The 17,084-nt window shown below is 40.0% G+C and overlaps 1 protein-coding gene across 1 annotated transcript in view; it reads left to right on the forward strand.

Annotated features, from left to right (window-relative positions):
• The first annotated feature begins 13 nt into the window (after window positions 1–13).
• Window positions 14–17,084, forward strand: part of MFSD1 (major facilitator superfamily domain containing 1) — a 30,453-nt gene continuing 13,382 nt past the window's right edge. The window contains 12 exon segments of the mRNA XM_008588446.1: window positions 14–107; window positions 2,113–2,165; window positions 3,145–3,257; window positions 4,775–4,817; window positions 5,243–5,310; window positions 7,307–7,415; window positions 12,157–12,304; window positions 12,662–12,830; window positions 13,745–13,801; window positions 14,109–14,265; window positions 16,152–16,249; window positions 16,849–16,961. Coding sequence (XP_008586668.1) covers window positions 89–107; window positions 2,113–2,165; window positions 3,145–3,257; window positions 4,775–4,817; window positions 5,243–5,310; window positions 7,307–7,415; window positions 12,157–12,304; window positions 12,662–12,830; window positions 13,745–13,801; window positions 14,109–14,265; window positions 16,152–16,249; window positions 16,849–16,961 — 1,147 coding nt within the window. The 5' untranslated portion in view covers window positions 14–88.

The raw sequence follows: 17,084 nt of genomic DNA on the forward strand, positions 1-17,084 counted from the left end.
AGAAGAAGGTGCCCGTGCCGCCCCGCGGGCGCTGCCGGCGCTCTGCGACCCCAGCCGCCTGGCGCACCGGCTGCTGGTGCTGCTGCTGATGTGCTTCCTCGGCTTCGGTGAGCAGGCCGGGTGGCCGGCGCTGATGACAACCTGTGTCTGCCCCTCGTTCTCTCAGAGCCGGATCCGCAGCCACCTCTCCGGTGCCACGCGGCATCAGCTGTGGCTCCTGGGCCTCTCTCTTCTTGCCCCTTCGCCGCCCCACCCAGGTCTGGGGACGTTGCTGGTTATTGGGTGTCCCTAACGTGGCGGTCGGGGGACTGAGCTGGGCGAATTTTGCCCCGTTCCTTTGCTCTCCAACAAGTCCCAGAGGCTAGCACCTCGCTTCTGGGGCCATACGTATGAAGGAATCTCTAGATCTTCAAGGTTCCTCTCTTGGTACACTGTGCTCAGAAGAAATTCAGAAAGCATTAACTAACCCCTTCCCCGGCTTCTCAAGTAACCCCAAATGACCTCTTTTTTTTTTTTTTTTTTTTTTTTAATAATGATTTCGTTGTCAGTCTTAACGTGTTTCTCACCGTCTTTGGGAAGCTGTCTGCGTGTGTGTTGCTGATAGCTTCCGTGAGTGGGTGTTCTCAATCTTCCTTTCTGCCACTGTGAAGCAATCGTACTGGAATGCACTTGTGGTGGGCTTGGCGGCGGTTGGTGTCACTTACGAAATCGGATGACAGTGGTTGAGATCATTTTAAAAACGTCTTTCCTTCATATGTTACCGTTTTTAATTTACTCAGCAGCTATTCTAATGATAACATTAGTTTGGTAGAACCTGTGTAATCAGCAAGTTTAGGAACGTTATGGTTGATAACTTGATGCTACAGCTGGAATATATAAGTAGGCATAAAGTATGCCTGGGGCTTTGGTTTCTTTGCGAATTTTTTTAACCTCCACCTTCCCTTTTTTTTTTTGTGGAAAGATGATTTCCATCCATTAGCTCTAAAGTCTGACATTGAATCTCTTGCAAGCAATTAAAGCAGCAACCGGAAGTGTCTGGGTTTAGGGAAAAAGAAAAAAAGAAAAACAACAAAACTCTTTAGAACGGTTGTCCCTTTTCAAGCAGACAGATTAGTTTTGGTAAATTCTGGTTATCTGCCTAGGTTTCAGAAGCCACATTCATGCCTTTCTAATGACAATTTTTGTTCCTTTGAACTAGAAGCTTCGTGTGCTTAATAGAGAGAGTTAGCGGACAAGTGGAGATTTTTGTAGCCTATCAAAGAATCTGGCAATTATTTTACCAATAAAATAAATCTGAGTGCATGAATTTCAAATCTCCACTTCTCTCTTTCTAATCCCTCAACAGACTTTATTATGTTTTAATTTAATCCTTTAGAACTCAGTTTTACTTTACCTTTTTTTTTTTTTAAAGATGACCGGTAAGAGGGTCTTAACCCTTGACTTGGTGTTGTGAGCACCACGCTCACCCAGTGAGCTAACCGGCCATCCCTATATGGGATCCGAACCCATGGCCTGGGTGTTATCAGCACCACACTCTCCCAAGTGAGCCACAGGCCAGCCCTCAGTTTTACTTTTCTTCATTCCTGGCACTGTATTCGCTAAATTATTTGAGCTTAGTTATTCTGTTTATAGAATTAGAACTCGTTTCATGTACTGGTTTAGTCAGAGTAGCTAAACGCCTTTCCTCTTCTCAAGATAGGTGGTGACCTCAGCTAACATTATTAGGAAACTGCTAAGGATATTTGTAAAATTTTTAATGCATGTGTGTTTTGGTAGTTTTAAATAAGGGAAATGTAGCTGCTTCACAAAGATGCTAATAAAATAACAGTCGGGAAGCATGGTGAAAGTAATATGGAAAAACAGTTGATTGTTGACTTCTTAATTCAGATTCCCAATATTTGCTGTATATGCACACTACTAATTTGTGGAAGTTATTTGGCTACAACTTAGAAAATATGGGTGGAGAAGGAAGTGATCCAAAAAAGTTCATAGTGTCAGCCCTCAAGCCCACAGTATAAACATTTAAAAATTACCATTTGAGTAGTATTTGCATCTTAACTCTTAAATGGACAATATTATTACTAATAAAATATTTGCTCTTCCCTTTTCTAGGCAGCTATTTTTGCTATGATAATCCTGCTGCCCTTCAGACTCAGGTTAAACAAGTAAGTTGATTTTTCACCTTTGTTTCTTTTGTGGGCGTTAGAGCAGGTGTAGCTGCTGAGGCATCATCAGCTCTCAGGTTGCCTAGGCCGAAATGTCCACTGAATCCATTTTAACATCTGTAGTCACCAAATCCACAAGCTGCAAGGAGTGTTCTTAAGTTGAGATGAGATGCTACAAAGAATTCATTTATAGCACACATGTGATTTGAATTTGTATACCTTAATAAATAATTATGTGCTATTTCCACAGTGTTGCTAAAAATATTAGAAGATTTTTGTATTTCATTTTCCCGTTGCTCAATCATCTGAAACAAATAATTTGGTGGGATAGCTTTTTTTGTCTTCTTAAGTATTTTGTGTTGTTATATTGTTTTTAAAATGTGGATACTGATTACAGAGGATTGTCCATGTCAGTATTTTTAGTCTGGTATTGTACTGTAAAAATATATTCGATATTTCCAGTTTGGGGATATTTAGATAATCTTTTTTTTTGTAAGTTTTTTAGCTTTGGACAAAGGATTGGTCCTTTGCATTCTAGAATGAAAGAAAAAGGAGGTAGGAGTTGGCAGGGGAGGCTGAATGATGGAGATGGTAGGGTGGGTGGGGATAGGCTAAGATTATTCTTTTCTATGTGGGAGGAGTACCCAGTGCAGGTGGTGTTGAGGGAATAAGTTTATAGAAGATATGGGTAGACGGAGATGGTCCCTGTAGCATGTGTCTGATCGTGGAATCCACAAAGCCCTTGAAAGGGCATGTGGACTCAAGAAGTTCCCAGGGTTCTCAGGTGTGACCATTTTTCTAGGACAGGGGCCATACCTTTCATGAGATTCTCAAGGAAATTAGTGACTTATGAATGGTTAAGAAACTTGTGCTAACACTGAAAGAATAACCACTTTCTATTTTAGATCATCATATTATGATTCGCTAGTTGCTAAACTTAACTGTTTGGAAAAAAAAGTTTTATTTTCTTTCCATGTAGGATATGCAGGTGGATACCACGAAATTCATGCTGCTGTATGCCTGGTATTCTTGGCCCAATGTAGTTTTGTGTTTCTTTGGTGGCTTTTTGATAGACCGAGTATTCGGAATACGGTAAGCTTGGAAAAAAATCTTACGGGTAAATCTCACCTGATTTAGGAAAATACAGAGCTAGATTAAGGTATTTCTAGAAAGAACTGTAAAACCTCTGTATTGACTGGTATTCTGCCTGAGTTTTAAAATGATCATTATATCTCTGGAATTGGTTTTTGAAACTTGGTTGGTATTTAATTTAAGGCTGGGACTAGTAAATGGTGCTGATGGAATACTGTAACTCAGTTATAAATTGTGCCCATACTTGGGATCAGAGAAACCAGAGTCTGAATCACATTGCTGCCACTTGCTCAACTTCCTGGCTGTTCTGAGCCATTTTTAGCCTCCTGAGCTTCAGTTCCCTCATTGGTAAAATATGGGTAATAATTTCTACCTTGCAAGGTGGTTATGAGGATTGAACGAGATATGTATATTTGGCACATAGGTGGTACGTGCTTTTCCCAGCCCCAGGGAGATTTTCTATTTCTGCCTTTCTTTGGGCATCAAACTTTTTGTGACCCCTTCTATTAGATGCTGTGGGAGGAATAACACTATAAGCTTTGTCACTTTTCATTCTTATGATTGTGTGTGTGTTGTTAGTGGACACTTAGGAGGGATATAGACTGGGAAGGTTTTCAGAAGGTGGAAACCAAGATGATGAAGTCTTCAAACCATGCTTGGTGGACAAGGGTTGAAGAAATTTTAAGTGTTTAGACTTGGAGACTAACTTAAAATTTTTGAGGAGTTAGAGTATGAAAGAAGAGTTATATTTATTTTGCTTGGTCTCAGAATGAAATTAGCTTGAAACTTCAGGGGAACAGATTCTACTTAATGTGATGAAGAGTTTGCTTGGTCACCTTAACAGGAGGTGACATAAATTGTCTTGGGACCATAGTGGGTTTTCCAGTGGTGGAAAATATTCAGTAGAACGTGGTATGGCCATTTCACAGAGATCTTGAGAAGGATTTACGTTTCAGAAGTACAGTTTACTCAGATGACCTTGAAGGACTCTTTTAATACTGGAATTTTTTTATTGTGGGGAGCATTAGGCAGATATTCAGACTGTAGAATGTTAGACTCATAATTATATTAATATGGTTGATATTTGTCCTTGTAAAAATTGTTTTTTACCATTAAGAATTATAACCACTTTAAATTACTTATGTAGAATTCTTTGGAGTCAATCCTAAATCTTAATAGAAATTTTATAAAGAAATTCCATTTTTAAATAGTTCAGACCCTGGGAACTTCTTGAAGATTATTTAATAAGTTTTATTTAAGAGATGATAATGGCTTAAACTAATATATGCCATTACTAAAGCCTCTGGAATCCTCTCAGAAGTCTAGAATTCTGTAGGTTAGCATTCAGCCTAGGAAAGTTGCTGACTTCAGAGGCAGATGAGCACTTCATTTTTCTTTCCTTGGAGGGAATGCACAGGGGACAAGGAACCGAAAGTGAACTCTTACTAAAAAGACTTATGATTACTAATAGTAATGTAAATAGAAATTAAGAAATTTTCTTTCTCTCTGTCACACAGATGGGGCACAATTATTTTTAGCTGCTTTGTTTGCGTTGGGCAGGTAAGGAAGGCCAAAGCATTCATTGATTACTTGACAGTGACTTTTGTCTATTTAATTTTTTTTTTTTTTGGTGGCTGGCTGGTTTGGGGATCCAAACCCTTGACCTTGGTGTTGTCAGCACCATGCTCTCCTGGGTGAGCCACCGGCCAGCCCCCTTTCTAATTAATTCTTGTCTAATTAATTCGACTGGCAAAGAGGTGTTTAATGAATGCCTGGTTTAATTACATGTGGCCCATGAATGCCCATGTTTAATGTGTAACTGTATTTTAAGCCTTGAAGTAAATGAACATTAATATTTTAATTTTACAGATTTAGTAAGAAGGAATATTCAGACCATTGTAGAAATTGTGATTTGTCATAAGTTATTCTCTTGAATACCTTGAATTTAGCTTTTCATTGATTCAGCATTAAATTCTACATTATAGGTTGTTTTTGCTCTGGGTGGAATATTTAATGCTTTTTGGCTGATGGAATTTGGAAGGTTTGTGTTTGGGTAAGTTATGCATAATTTCATTTATCCTAACATATAAATTGTTTTAGTGTTTATTAAGGATTGAGAAATATATATTATTGTCTCTGTATTTCTAGAAAGAACTGTAAAACCTCTGTATTGACTGGTATTCTGCCTGAGTTTTAAAATGATCATTATATTTCTGGAATTGGTTTTTGAAACTTGGTTGGTATTTAATTTAAGGCTGGGACTAGTAAATGGTGCTGATGGAATACTGTAACTCAGTTATAAATTGTGCCCATACTTGGGATCAGAGAAACCAGAGTCTGAATCACATTGCTGCCACTTGCTCAACTTCCTGGCTGTTCTGAGCCATTTTTAGCCTCCTGAGCTTCAGTTCCCTCATTGGTAAAATATGGGTAATAATTTCTACCTTGCAAGGTGGTTATGAGGATTGAACGAGATATGTATATTTGGCACATAGGTGGTACGTGCTTTTCCCAGCCCCAGGGAGATTTTCTATTTCTGCCTTTCTTTGGGCATCAAACTTTTTGTGACCCCTTCTATTAGATGCTGTGGGAGGAATAACACTATAAGCTTTGTCACTTTTCATTCTTATGATTGTGTGTGTGTTGTTAGTGGACACTTAGGAGGGATATAGACTGGGAAGGTTTTCAGAAGTATTAAATAGTTCTCTAGAGGTGACATTTTTCTTAGGCTTTTTTGCTTATTGTGTTGTACTGAAGACTGATTAAAATCTCATTTAGAAATGTATAGACCATCGATTTGTAAGTTGGTGATTTATGGACACTTTACCCGTTCCTAGTGGGTGATGTGCAGGTTCTTTCTAACCCCGTTCAGGAGTCTTGAATGAGCACAATACCTATAGGCCGACTTCTCTTCCTGAGTACCTGTAGGCCGATTGCTAATATGAATTTCAGGTTCATTCAGTAAACCTATTCTGAGTCCAGCCCTGGACCCCATGGAACACAGACAGCAGAACTTGTTTAGTCCTAAAAGCATACTTATTCAACATTTTCATGGGTACAAGGGACATGTAGATGTATGTGATGTGCCCCCAAAAGTGCTCCAAGTGAGAGAGGAGGAAACAAAATGTATATAAAAATATGAAGGAGATTCAGGACCAGAAATGTGGTCAGAAATGGCCTCATGGATAAAGTGGGCCTTGACAGAAGTATGGGACTCAGATTAGCAGAAGGGTGGGGAGATATTTTTGGACTAGGTCAGAGGAGCGAAGAGGACTGTGGAGGGGAGGAAGTTCCCAACTGCAGGTCTTCAGCAGGGGATGGTCAATATGTGGAACTCACTGAAGGAAAACTAAAACCCAGGAAGTAGGAGAATGCGGAATAAGGTAAATTGGGGAATTGACTGGTGGAGAGTTTTGCATATTGGCCTGAAACGTGTGAATTTTTGTGTTTTCAGAAAGTGTGGACCCTCTCCCTCCCCACATCAACATTTTGTATAGTATTAATGGTGATATACAGTAGCGCAGGATCCTTTTATTGCCCATCACAGTTATTATTGTGGCATATCAAATGACTCCAACACTTGGCAGTGTAAAATAACCATTTGGCTTTTCTGTGCCCCTGATGACTGGGGCCTCAGCTGGGAAGTTTCATGGAAGGCTGGGAGCTGGGGTCACCTGAAAGCTCATGGACTCACATGTCTGGTGTGGGCTGGGATGCCCCCTCAAAGACTAGGACTGCCAACTGGAGCATTTATACGTGGCCCCTCTGTGTGGCTTACTTTCTCATAGCATGTGGGTAGTTGACCTTTTTAAAAGGTGGCTCAGGGCTCCAGGTGCCTCGGAGTGAAAAGGCAGGTATCACCTCTTAATGACCCAACCTTGGGATCACACAACATCACTTTTGCCATATTCTGTTGGTTGAAGCAGCCAGAAGCCCACCTAGATTCCAGGAGTGGGGAAGGAGAGCCCACCTCTTGATAGAAAGAGTGTCAAAATCGCTAACTATAGTATTTCCTTAAAAGCTGTGACTTTTCTTCCTTCTATTTTTAGGATTGGTGGGGAATCCTTAGCAGTTGCCCAGAATACATATGCCGTGAGTTGGTTTAAAGGTAAAGAATTAAACCTGGTGTTTGGACTCCAGCTTAGTATGGCTAGAATTGTAAGTATGATAACAACCCTAACAAAGCCAAATAGGAAGCAAAAGACTGAATCTTGTAGTTACAGTTATCTCTTAAAAAACACAGGATGAAGTGTATGGAAAATTAGGTATTGAGTTTATGTCTTTCTCTAGAACATAGTATAGCATTTACTTTAAGTAAGGCATTTCTGACCTTGTTTCAGTTAGTAAATAGTCTAAAATGGCTAACGGAACATTCGTTAATTCAAAGAATCTGAGTATAGGGAGGGATCTTGTAAGTTTTGTTGTCTAATTTCTTACCAATTTTTGGCATCCCTGCTATAAAAGTCTCCACATATGGCCCTCCAGGTTCTGCTTGCACATTTTCATTGATTGGAAGCTTGCTCTGCAATGGGGTAGCCCATCTACTTTACTTAACTTTATGAAGCTCAATCTCATGTAAAGATGAAACCTCCCTTTATAAGTAGCTTTTACTGATTGCTGCGACTTTTGCCTAATGTAGTTAATGTTTCTGTCCTCTGCTGTGTGACAGCACTTTGCTTATCTGAAGACTGCTCTTGAGTTCTTGGTCAGACATGCTCATTTCCTGTGAAGCCATATGACATGGGTCCTGCTTCCCTCACCGTGGTACTCATGCCTCTCTGAGCCTGTCTCAGTTAGCCAGTTAGTACTCCTTCTGGTATTTGAAACCTAGAAATGATCATGATATTTTATATTTGGTCTGATAGACTACCCAGGGGGAACAACATTAACGTTTTTATTAATGCTCTTGTCAGGTGTTTTGGCAGTCCCAAACCCCATTAGGTTTTTATCCTCATGAAGTCCTATAATAGAGGATTTAAAAAAAAAAATCCTTGCCATGAAAAATCAAGCTTTAAAATATCAATAAATGGCATGAAAATGTAACATATTCTTAGGGAAGAAGAAATTTAGTATAAAAACTTTTTAATACAGTATTTCATCATATGAGTATTTCTATGTTTTTGTACAAGTAGGTTCTTTCTAATTTTTCACTATTTTAAATAGTGCTGTAGTCTAACATTCTTGCTAAGAAACTTGTCTGCATCTCTGATTATTTCCGTAGGCTAGGTGGCTACAAATGGAATTATTGAGCTGGAGGGTTTGTAAGGGTTTCTGAGGACTGTTAAGACATATTTCCAAATTAACCTCCCAGGGATGTTTACCTCTCCATCCGTGGGATATAAGAGGATCCTTTTTATTATAGCTTTGATAGTACAGGCTATTGTTACTTCTAAAAAAGTCATTTTATCACTTCGATAGGAAAATTGTAAATCTTATTTTAATTTGTAGTTCTTTGATAACTAACGTGGTTTCCCATGTTTTCTAAATTTTATCTATAGGGATATTCCGAGAGGCTTCTTTACGTGTCTTGAGCAAGTCAAGATATGTCTGTGGCAGTTTGTGGATCTAGTTGTCTAATAACTTCGCAAAGAAGGAAATAAGATCAGAGAGGCACAACTCATTCTCAGTGACAGCCAGTTACTAATGATCATCAGGTTCTCTTCTCTGTTGTCATAACTAAGTTATAGTACATGAAACTGTGTTCTGAGGAGCTGTAAATTTGTATAAGGGAGTCTCAGGCTTCTAAGATGCAGGGTGAGGGTTTTGGAGTGGTGGGGGAGACTTGAGCAGGTGGAGTGAGCCTTCTCTCAGGCAGCCACCTCTGCTTCCGCCAGGTGTGCTTGACTTTTATCTGATTTATGTATTTAGGGCCCATATAAGTATGTAGTAAGATGAAAGGATTTTATGATGAAAAAGTTTGGGAGCCAGTCTATTACAGAGTTTGCTGGGGAGGATGCAGATTTCAGTCTTTCTGTGCTTCTCTTGATCCCTGTGCATCTTCCAGGAGGATCGCAGAGGTTCTGGGTTTACCTCTCCATGACTTTTCTGTTACCTGAGCTGTGCGTTTGAGTTTAGGGACTTGAAATGTTATCATACACCTTCTTCGGACAGTGAACTTGTCACTTTTCTTGTAATTCGTGTTTTAGCTGAGGGTTGGAGGTCCCCCATTCTTTTGATTTTCCTTCACAATTTGTTACCTTTAAACTTATTATTTCAGCAAATGTTGATTGAGTACTTGCTAAGCCAGGTCAAGTTAGGCATTTTAGAGTTAAAGGATTATAAAAGCAACATCCCTGTCTTTGAGGAGTTTATATTTTTGATGATGTTGTAGAAAGTTTCCAGTAAGTCTCTATTTACCTTCTTGTTCATTTGAGAATTGCCACTGGCTAGCATTTTGTAAGAAATAGCCGTGTGGGATTTGCTACTGTGTTTGCTGTGAGAATGTTGTTGAGGACATGTTCGTTCCTCAGTCTTCAGTAGTGTCTGACCTGTCGATGGCATTTTACACAGTTGGCATTTCCTTCACCTTGGTTTCTTTTCTTGGGTTCCAAGGTACTACAGTCTTATAGTTTTCCTCTTGCCTTTGTGTCCGCCCCTTTTCTACCTCTTTTGTTGCTTTCGTCTCAGTGTTCTCATCCTGTAAACGTGGGAGTGTGAGGACATGTTCGTTCCTCAGTCTTCAGTAGTGTCTGACCTGTCGATAGCATTTTACACAGTTGGCATTTCCTTCACTTTGGTTTCTTTTCTTGGGTTCCAAGGTACTACAGTCTCATAGTTTTCCTCTTGCCTTTGTGTCCACCCCTTTTCTACCTCTTTTGTTGCTTTCGTCTCAGTGTTCTCATCCTGTAAACGTGGGAGTGTCCCAGGGCTTGGTCATTGGACATCTGCTCTTCTCATTTTCAACATTCACAGCTTTGGTGATCTTACCTAGTTTTTCCATTTTAACTTGACCTTTCCCCTCAATTCCACACCCATATGTGCAGTTGCCTACTGGACATTTTCACTTGAGTGTCTGTCTTGTAGGCATATCAAACCTAACATGCCCCAAACTCAGCTCTTGATATTCTACTCACAGTCCCCAAACCAGCTCCTGCTGTAGTTTTCTTATCCTCAGTTAAGGGCAACTCTTCTCTGCCAGTGGCTAAGGCAAAAACTCTGGTGTCATCCTGAGCTCTTTTTCTTTTTTTCTCCTCACACTCCATGTACTTTCTGTTAGCAAATCCTATTAGCTCTACATCAAAATATATCCATGTGCTGACCACTTCTCAGCACGCCCGCTGCCCACCACCCTGGTCTAAGACCCAGCATCTGTGTTCCAATCATGGCGGTGGCTCCTCACTGGTGCTCCTGCTTCGGCCTTGGCCCCTGCTTCTGTTCTGTTTTGAATATAGCAGCCAGACAGAGTCTGCTAAAGCATAAGTGGCATCCCAGCTCACACAGAATAACAGCCCAAAGTCCTCGTTCTCCCCTCTCGCTTCCCTCCCCGTGTCTTCTCTGGGGACCTCATCTTGTCCTCTCTCCCCTCCATGTGCGCTGTCGCGGCCTCTGCCTGCCTCGTCTCCCTGGAGCTCTCCAGGCAGGTCCCGCGTGGCCTGTGCCCTGCTGTCCTGCCTGCAGTGCTTTCCCCCACAATTCCTTCAAGTTTGTATTACAAAGTCACATTCTCAGTGAGGCCTCCACTCCCAATTTTAGATTCTTCTTCCCTTCTTTATGTTTTCTTTACTTTTAAAAGCATTTGTCACTATTTAATATGCTACATTTTTTTTTTTTTTTACGTACTTTCTGTTAGCAAATCCTATTAGCTGTACATCAAAATATATCCATGTGCTGACCACTTCTCAGCACGCCCGCTGCCCACCACCCTGGTCTAAGACCCAGCATCTGTGTTCTGATCATGGCGGTGGCTCCTCACTGGTGCTCCTGCTTTGGCCTTGGCCCCTGCTTCTGTTCTGTTTTGAATACAGCAGCCAGACAGAGTCTGCTAAAGCATAAGCGGCATACCAGCTCACACAGAATAACAGCCCAAAGTCCTCGTTCTCCCCTCTCACTTCCCTCCCCGTGTCTTCTCAGGGGACCTCATCTTGTCCTCTCTCCCCTCCATGTGCGCTGTCGCGGCCTCTGCCTGCCTCGTCTCCCTGGAGCTCTCCAGGCAGGTCCCACGTGGCCTGTGCCCTGCTGTCCTGCCTGCAGTGCTTTCCCCCACAATTCCTTCAAGTTTGTATTACAAAGTCACATTCTCAGTGAGGCCTCCACTCCCAATTTTAGATTCTTCTTCCCTTCTTTATGTTTTCTTTACTTTTAAAAGCATTTGTCACTATTTAATATGCTACATTTTTTTTTTTTTTTACTTCACTGAAATATAAGCTTTATGAACATTGGATATTTTTTTCTTTTGTTCTCTATTACATTCCCAACACCTCATGCAGTGACTGGCGTGCAGTAGGGGCTCAGTAATTGCTGAGTGAATGAATAAGTGATTGAGGGTATCTTCTCTATTACTTTGACTGTCTTTACTTCTGGGCAGAGGAAGAATTTTTTTTTCCCCCAGAGTTCAGTACTAGCAAAAGCTGTGCTTTTTTGGAGCTACTGGTGTACTTTTGTCATAGGTACCCTGTGAATTTTATCACTTATGTTTCATTTTTGCTTTGTCTGCTAGGAAGTTCTAAATATATTATGTTACTTTGGATACTAACATTTTCTAATAAATTCACGTTTTTTTGTGTAGTGACCATATCTGTTTGTTAGTTTTTTCCTTATAGTGTTTTTTAAAAAAATTATCCCATTTAATCTGGATTTCTAGTATAACTGTTTCTCTAAGCCACCTCAAATCCTTTTTTTTTGAACAATGCAGAGGTATAAATAACTGAAAGTTCTGTTAATTTTTTTCCCTTCTGTTTAGGGTAGTACGGTAAACATGAACCTCATGGGGTACCTGTATTCTAAGGTTGAAGCTGCATTGGGTTCTGCTGGTCCCACAACGCTGGGGGTCACACTTATGATTGGTGAGTGAATCCTGATGTCCCAACTCTTGTCTCTTCTGAAAGCATGTCCTGGGAAGTGTTGTGGCAGAGAGGAAAACACTGGAATCAGTGTCAGACTACTTCAGTTGTAGCTTGCTTCCGCAGTTCATTGTTCTTTGACTTAACTAGAAATAGCCATCATTTACCCTGTTTGTATTTTAATTTCCACTTTCTTAAAATGGAGGATCTTATTCCTCCTTGTTTACCTCAGTGTTGTCATTTGTATCTCGTATCTACAAAGAGATGGTGTATGTGAAAACTCTTTGAGACCATTCAGAATTTATTCATGTAAGGTGTTAATAGTCTGTAGCAAAAGGGAGATTTGTTTCCTTTTGTTCATATTTACTCAGTCTGCCTAGAGAGCTTAGATTTTCTTGACTATAGATGAAAGGTCCTTAAGTATGAAAATTATGCTGATAGAGTCTTCCTTTTCTCCCTAAGGCGAAGTTATTAAATTAACTGATGTAAAGGACTTCTCCTTACCCCTGTGGCTCATATTTATCATCTGTGTCTGCTATTATGTTGCGGTGTTCCCTTTTATCGGACTTGGGGTGTGAGTATTCTCCAGTGTTCTATTTTTGATGGCTAAATTATGACAGCTCAGTCACATGTAGTTTTTTTAGTAGTAAATCTTGCTTCTCTGGTTATAGTTTATATTCCTATATGTAGGAATTATTTTATATCCTGGGATACAACTGATTTTCTTAAGGTTTAGTATTGATTTAAAACACTTACTATTCTTTTGAGGAGAAACCTAATAACAGTTTTAGATGCAAAATATTGACTTGTTTCAATACTTGATTTTGTACTAGTATTATTTTTTATTTCCTCTTTATTGCTTGATTAGGAAGCCTCTTACTGAAAATGGAGACCATGTGTTGGTGCACTGTGACTGGGCACTTCTCCGTTTGCTAGGACTGTAATCTTGCCAGACTTAATTTCAGGGTTCAAAGCAAATTCTTCTTTGCTTTATCTTCTACTTCTCTCTCCTTTTTCTTTGGCAGCTGCTTAAACAGAGCAGTGTGTGAGTGTGAGTGTGTTTGTGGGGTGTATCTTTATGTCTTTACAACCTTTAAATTCAGACTGTTGTTTTAAATCATTTAAGGCAAGAACCCTACTTATTATTTAGCAAAGAACCTATCAGTACTGATTTTAAGGAAAAGAAGCAGCCTTAATTTCCTTTACTGGTATATTTGGTTTTTGAGAATTTGTGTGTACTGTTTGCTGAATATATAAAAGGGAAAAAAAGGCATCATATTTTATTTAGTCAGTGAAGTATTTATATAAACACTTAAGCTTTAGCAGATTGCTTGAAGATAAATATTAAATAAGGTGGGAAAACAGTATCAAGAAAGAAAAGTTTATTAAATTTAAGAACTATTTTTATTCATCTTCATTTTGCCTTTGTTTTTTGAAAACAGAGTAGTTTTCTCTAATGTGCTCATTTCTCTATCTTTTTAATTTTAGGGTTTTCTTTAAAGAGAAATTCGGATTTTCTACCCAGGCAGCAAATGCAATTAACAGGTATTTTATTAATTCTGTAAATCCTTATTGCATGGGAACTGTGGGTCTTTAATTATAAAGAAATGTTATAAGAGGCAAAAATGATGAATGTGACCTAACATCCATAGTGTGAAGCCAAAACAGTATTGGGACTTGAATCCTGAATGGCCATCTTTGCATTAATAGAAAACTGAAGAAAGCTTGGAGTGTTCTTAGAAGACTGTTAAATGAGTTAGGATTTGCCTTGTGTAATATTTTTAGGGATTTTTTGATATTTATTTTTAGCTCTGTTGTATTTCATTAAATAGCTTATTTGTTCTCTGGGCAGTGTTGTGTATGTCATATCAGCTCCCATGTCCCCAGTATTCGGGCTCCTGGTGGATAAAACAGGGAAGAACATCATCTGGGTTCTGTGTGCAGTAGCGACCACTCTTGTGTCCCACATGATGCTGGCCTTTACGATGTGGAACCCTTGGATTGCTATGGTAATGTCTGTGTTAACACCTGGGGGGCGGGCAGAGGGTGTCAGGACTTCCACGAAGACTTGGTCAAGTCCATGTCAGGAGGTGCATGAGCAAACTCAGGTGGCAGTGCCTATGACAGTGAGGAACAAGGACTTGATTTCAGTTCCTACAAAATAATTATGTTTTAAAGTATAAATTATAAATGATTACTGCATGAGGTATCTTATTTCATTTGGTTTGTATAACAGGGTAACCTCAATGCTGAAATGGAATTTGAAATAAAATAGACTTATAAAAGCCAGGATGCTGTTAGTTCCACTTATTTTTCTGAACTTCATTAAAAGAAATCATTCTGGGCCGGCCCAGTGGCGCACTGCTACAGCGCGCCACTTGGGAGCGCGGCGGCGCCCCCACCGAGGGTTCGGATCCCACATACAGACCGGTTCCCGCTCACTGGCTGAGCGAGGTGCGGGTGCAGCACTGAGGGTTGCGATCCGTTGCTGGACACAAACAAAGACAAAAAAAAAAAAAAAGAAATCATTCTGGGCCGGCCCAGTGGCGCACTGCTACAGCGCGCCACTTGGGAGCGCGGCGGCGCCCCCACCGAGGGTTCGGATCCCACATACAGACCGGTTCCCGCTCACTGGCTGAGCGAGGTGCGGGTGCAGCACTGAGGGTTGCGATCCGTTGCTGGACACAAACAAAGACAAAAAAAAAAAAAAAGAAATCATTCTGGGCCGGCCCAGTGGCGCACTGCTACAGCGCGCCACTTGGGAGCGCGGCGGCGCCCCCACCGAGGGTTCGGATCCCACATACAGACCGGTTCCCGCTCACTGGCTGAGCGAGGTGCGGGTGCAGCACTGAGGGTTGCGATCCGTTGCTGGACACAAAAAAAGACAAAAAAAAAAAAAAAGAAATCATTCTGTCATAGGTGGCCCCCCAAAATCTATCAGCCTAGCATCCATTACTTTTCTTTGACTCTTAGTAGATTAAAAAGTGGTAATTACTTCATCAGGTTTTTGTTGTTGTTTGGCTGAATGTCATTTTTAAAACCAGAGGCTGAACTCTGCATTTCTTACTGGTTAATGAAGGAATATCTTGAACATAAATATTTGTGCACTTGGTGAGAATTTCTGTAAAAGTATTTCAAACAGATACAGTACCAGTTCCTGGAAGGAGAACTGCTACAGCAGAAGCTTTGCTCATTTAACATCTTGATAGATATCGTGAAACTTCTCCAATAGCTTTCTAGCCACGTATAACTTCACCAGTAATACACAAATGTGTTTTGTTGTAACCTTGTCGGTACTGACATTGGCATTACTTTAATCTTTGCCAATCTATAGGTATAAATTATACGTATTTAAATTTGAATCTTAAGGTTTCTTTCTCATTGCAGAAAAAAGTAGTCAGCATTAGGTGATGTTTAACAGCCACTGTGGTGGTTGGTTCTGTGCTCTGCTTTGCAGTTGAGTGTTGATGAGCCAGAGGCAGGATAATGGGCTATTGGCATAATATTGCTTAATTTGTAATTCCTAATAAATATGGAAAATTGCCTGCCTGAAACATTGGTAAGAACTTTTTGCAAATTAGCTTTATTTTCCTGCTTGGTCCTTTACTGCATCCTGGGCCCCAGCCAGTTACGTGTGCATATAATGTGATGACAAGTGAGACTGGTTAAGACAGTGTGTGTGTTGTCACTAGGGATACTCTTAGAGAGGGCCGAGACATTTTTGTATATTTTGAATATGAGTTTTAGCCTGATTTCAACAAAATTTGCTTGAATATTTATATTCAATTTGCTTGAATATTAGGTCCTATGTCACTTTTGCTAATCTGCATCAAAGGAAAATCACCTTTTGGTTAACATATAAGACTTTTACCCCTTTCTGTATTGCTTTCTGTAGTGTCTTCTGGGAATCTCCTATTCACTGCTTGCCTGTGCATTGTGGCCAATGGTGGCATTTGTAGTTCCTGAACATCAACTGGGAACTGCATATGGCTTGTAAGTAGTTACACTATGAATCGTATATTTCTATCTCTGCTGTGTCAACTTAATTATCATATAAAACTATAGGTCTCTGAACTTAGTCATCTTCCGGCTTCTAGGATAGGTTTAAACCTGGAGGTAACTGGAAGTCGGTTAATCTAGTTAAGATACTGTTGTGGCAACAAAAGAGCTTCATGCCTCCAGCAAGACAGCTGGAGTAAGCCTGTAAGAGGTAATTGCTGATGTTACCATCCTCCTGCCTATTTATATGAGGACTTCTCTGAGAAGTTGAGTCCTGTCTCTAGCCCAAAGAGGAAAAAAGGGGAAACCACACATGTGGTTGGTATTCACATAGCCCTTCCTTCCATTCAGCAGAAAAGTGTTGAGTACATACTGCACTTAATGAGGTAAGCTCCCTTACCTTTGAGCAGACAGTCTAGTAGCAGAAATAGTCACGGGTTAAAAACAAAATCTAATCAAGTCATCCTTGGTTGAAAACATTTCTTAACACTCACACTGTGTGGCTTACAAATACTAATATTTGTCATGAAGTGTTAGACTGTGTGTGAAGACTTTTGAAAATTAAATGTATTTTAATATTTCTTAAATTGTAGCATGCAGTCCATTCAGAATCTTGGGCTGGCAGTCATTTCCATCATTGCTGGCATGATATTGGATACTCGGGGATATTTGTTTTTAGAAGTTTTCTTCATTGCCTGTGTTTCCTGTGAGTATGCCATGTGGCAACATTTAGTTTCTTTTAATATGTAGCAGAATGTTCTCATTTCTTTTTTTTTTTTTTTTTTTATTTTGTCAATATACAATGTAGTTATTTATTGTGTCCCATCAC

Source organism: Galeopterus variegatus, unplaced genomic scaffold (assembly GCF_000696425.1).
Source record: "Galeopterus variegatus unplaced genomic scaffold, G_variegatus-3.0.2 Scaffold4830, whole genome shotgun sequence".
Lineage (NCBI taxonomy): Eukaryota > Metazoa > Chordata > Mammalia > Dermoptera > Cynocephalidae > Galeopterus > Galeopterus variegatus.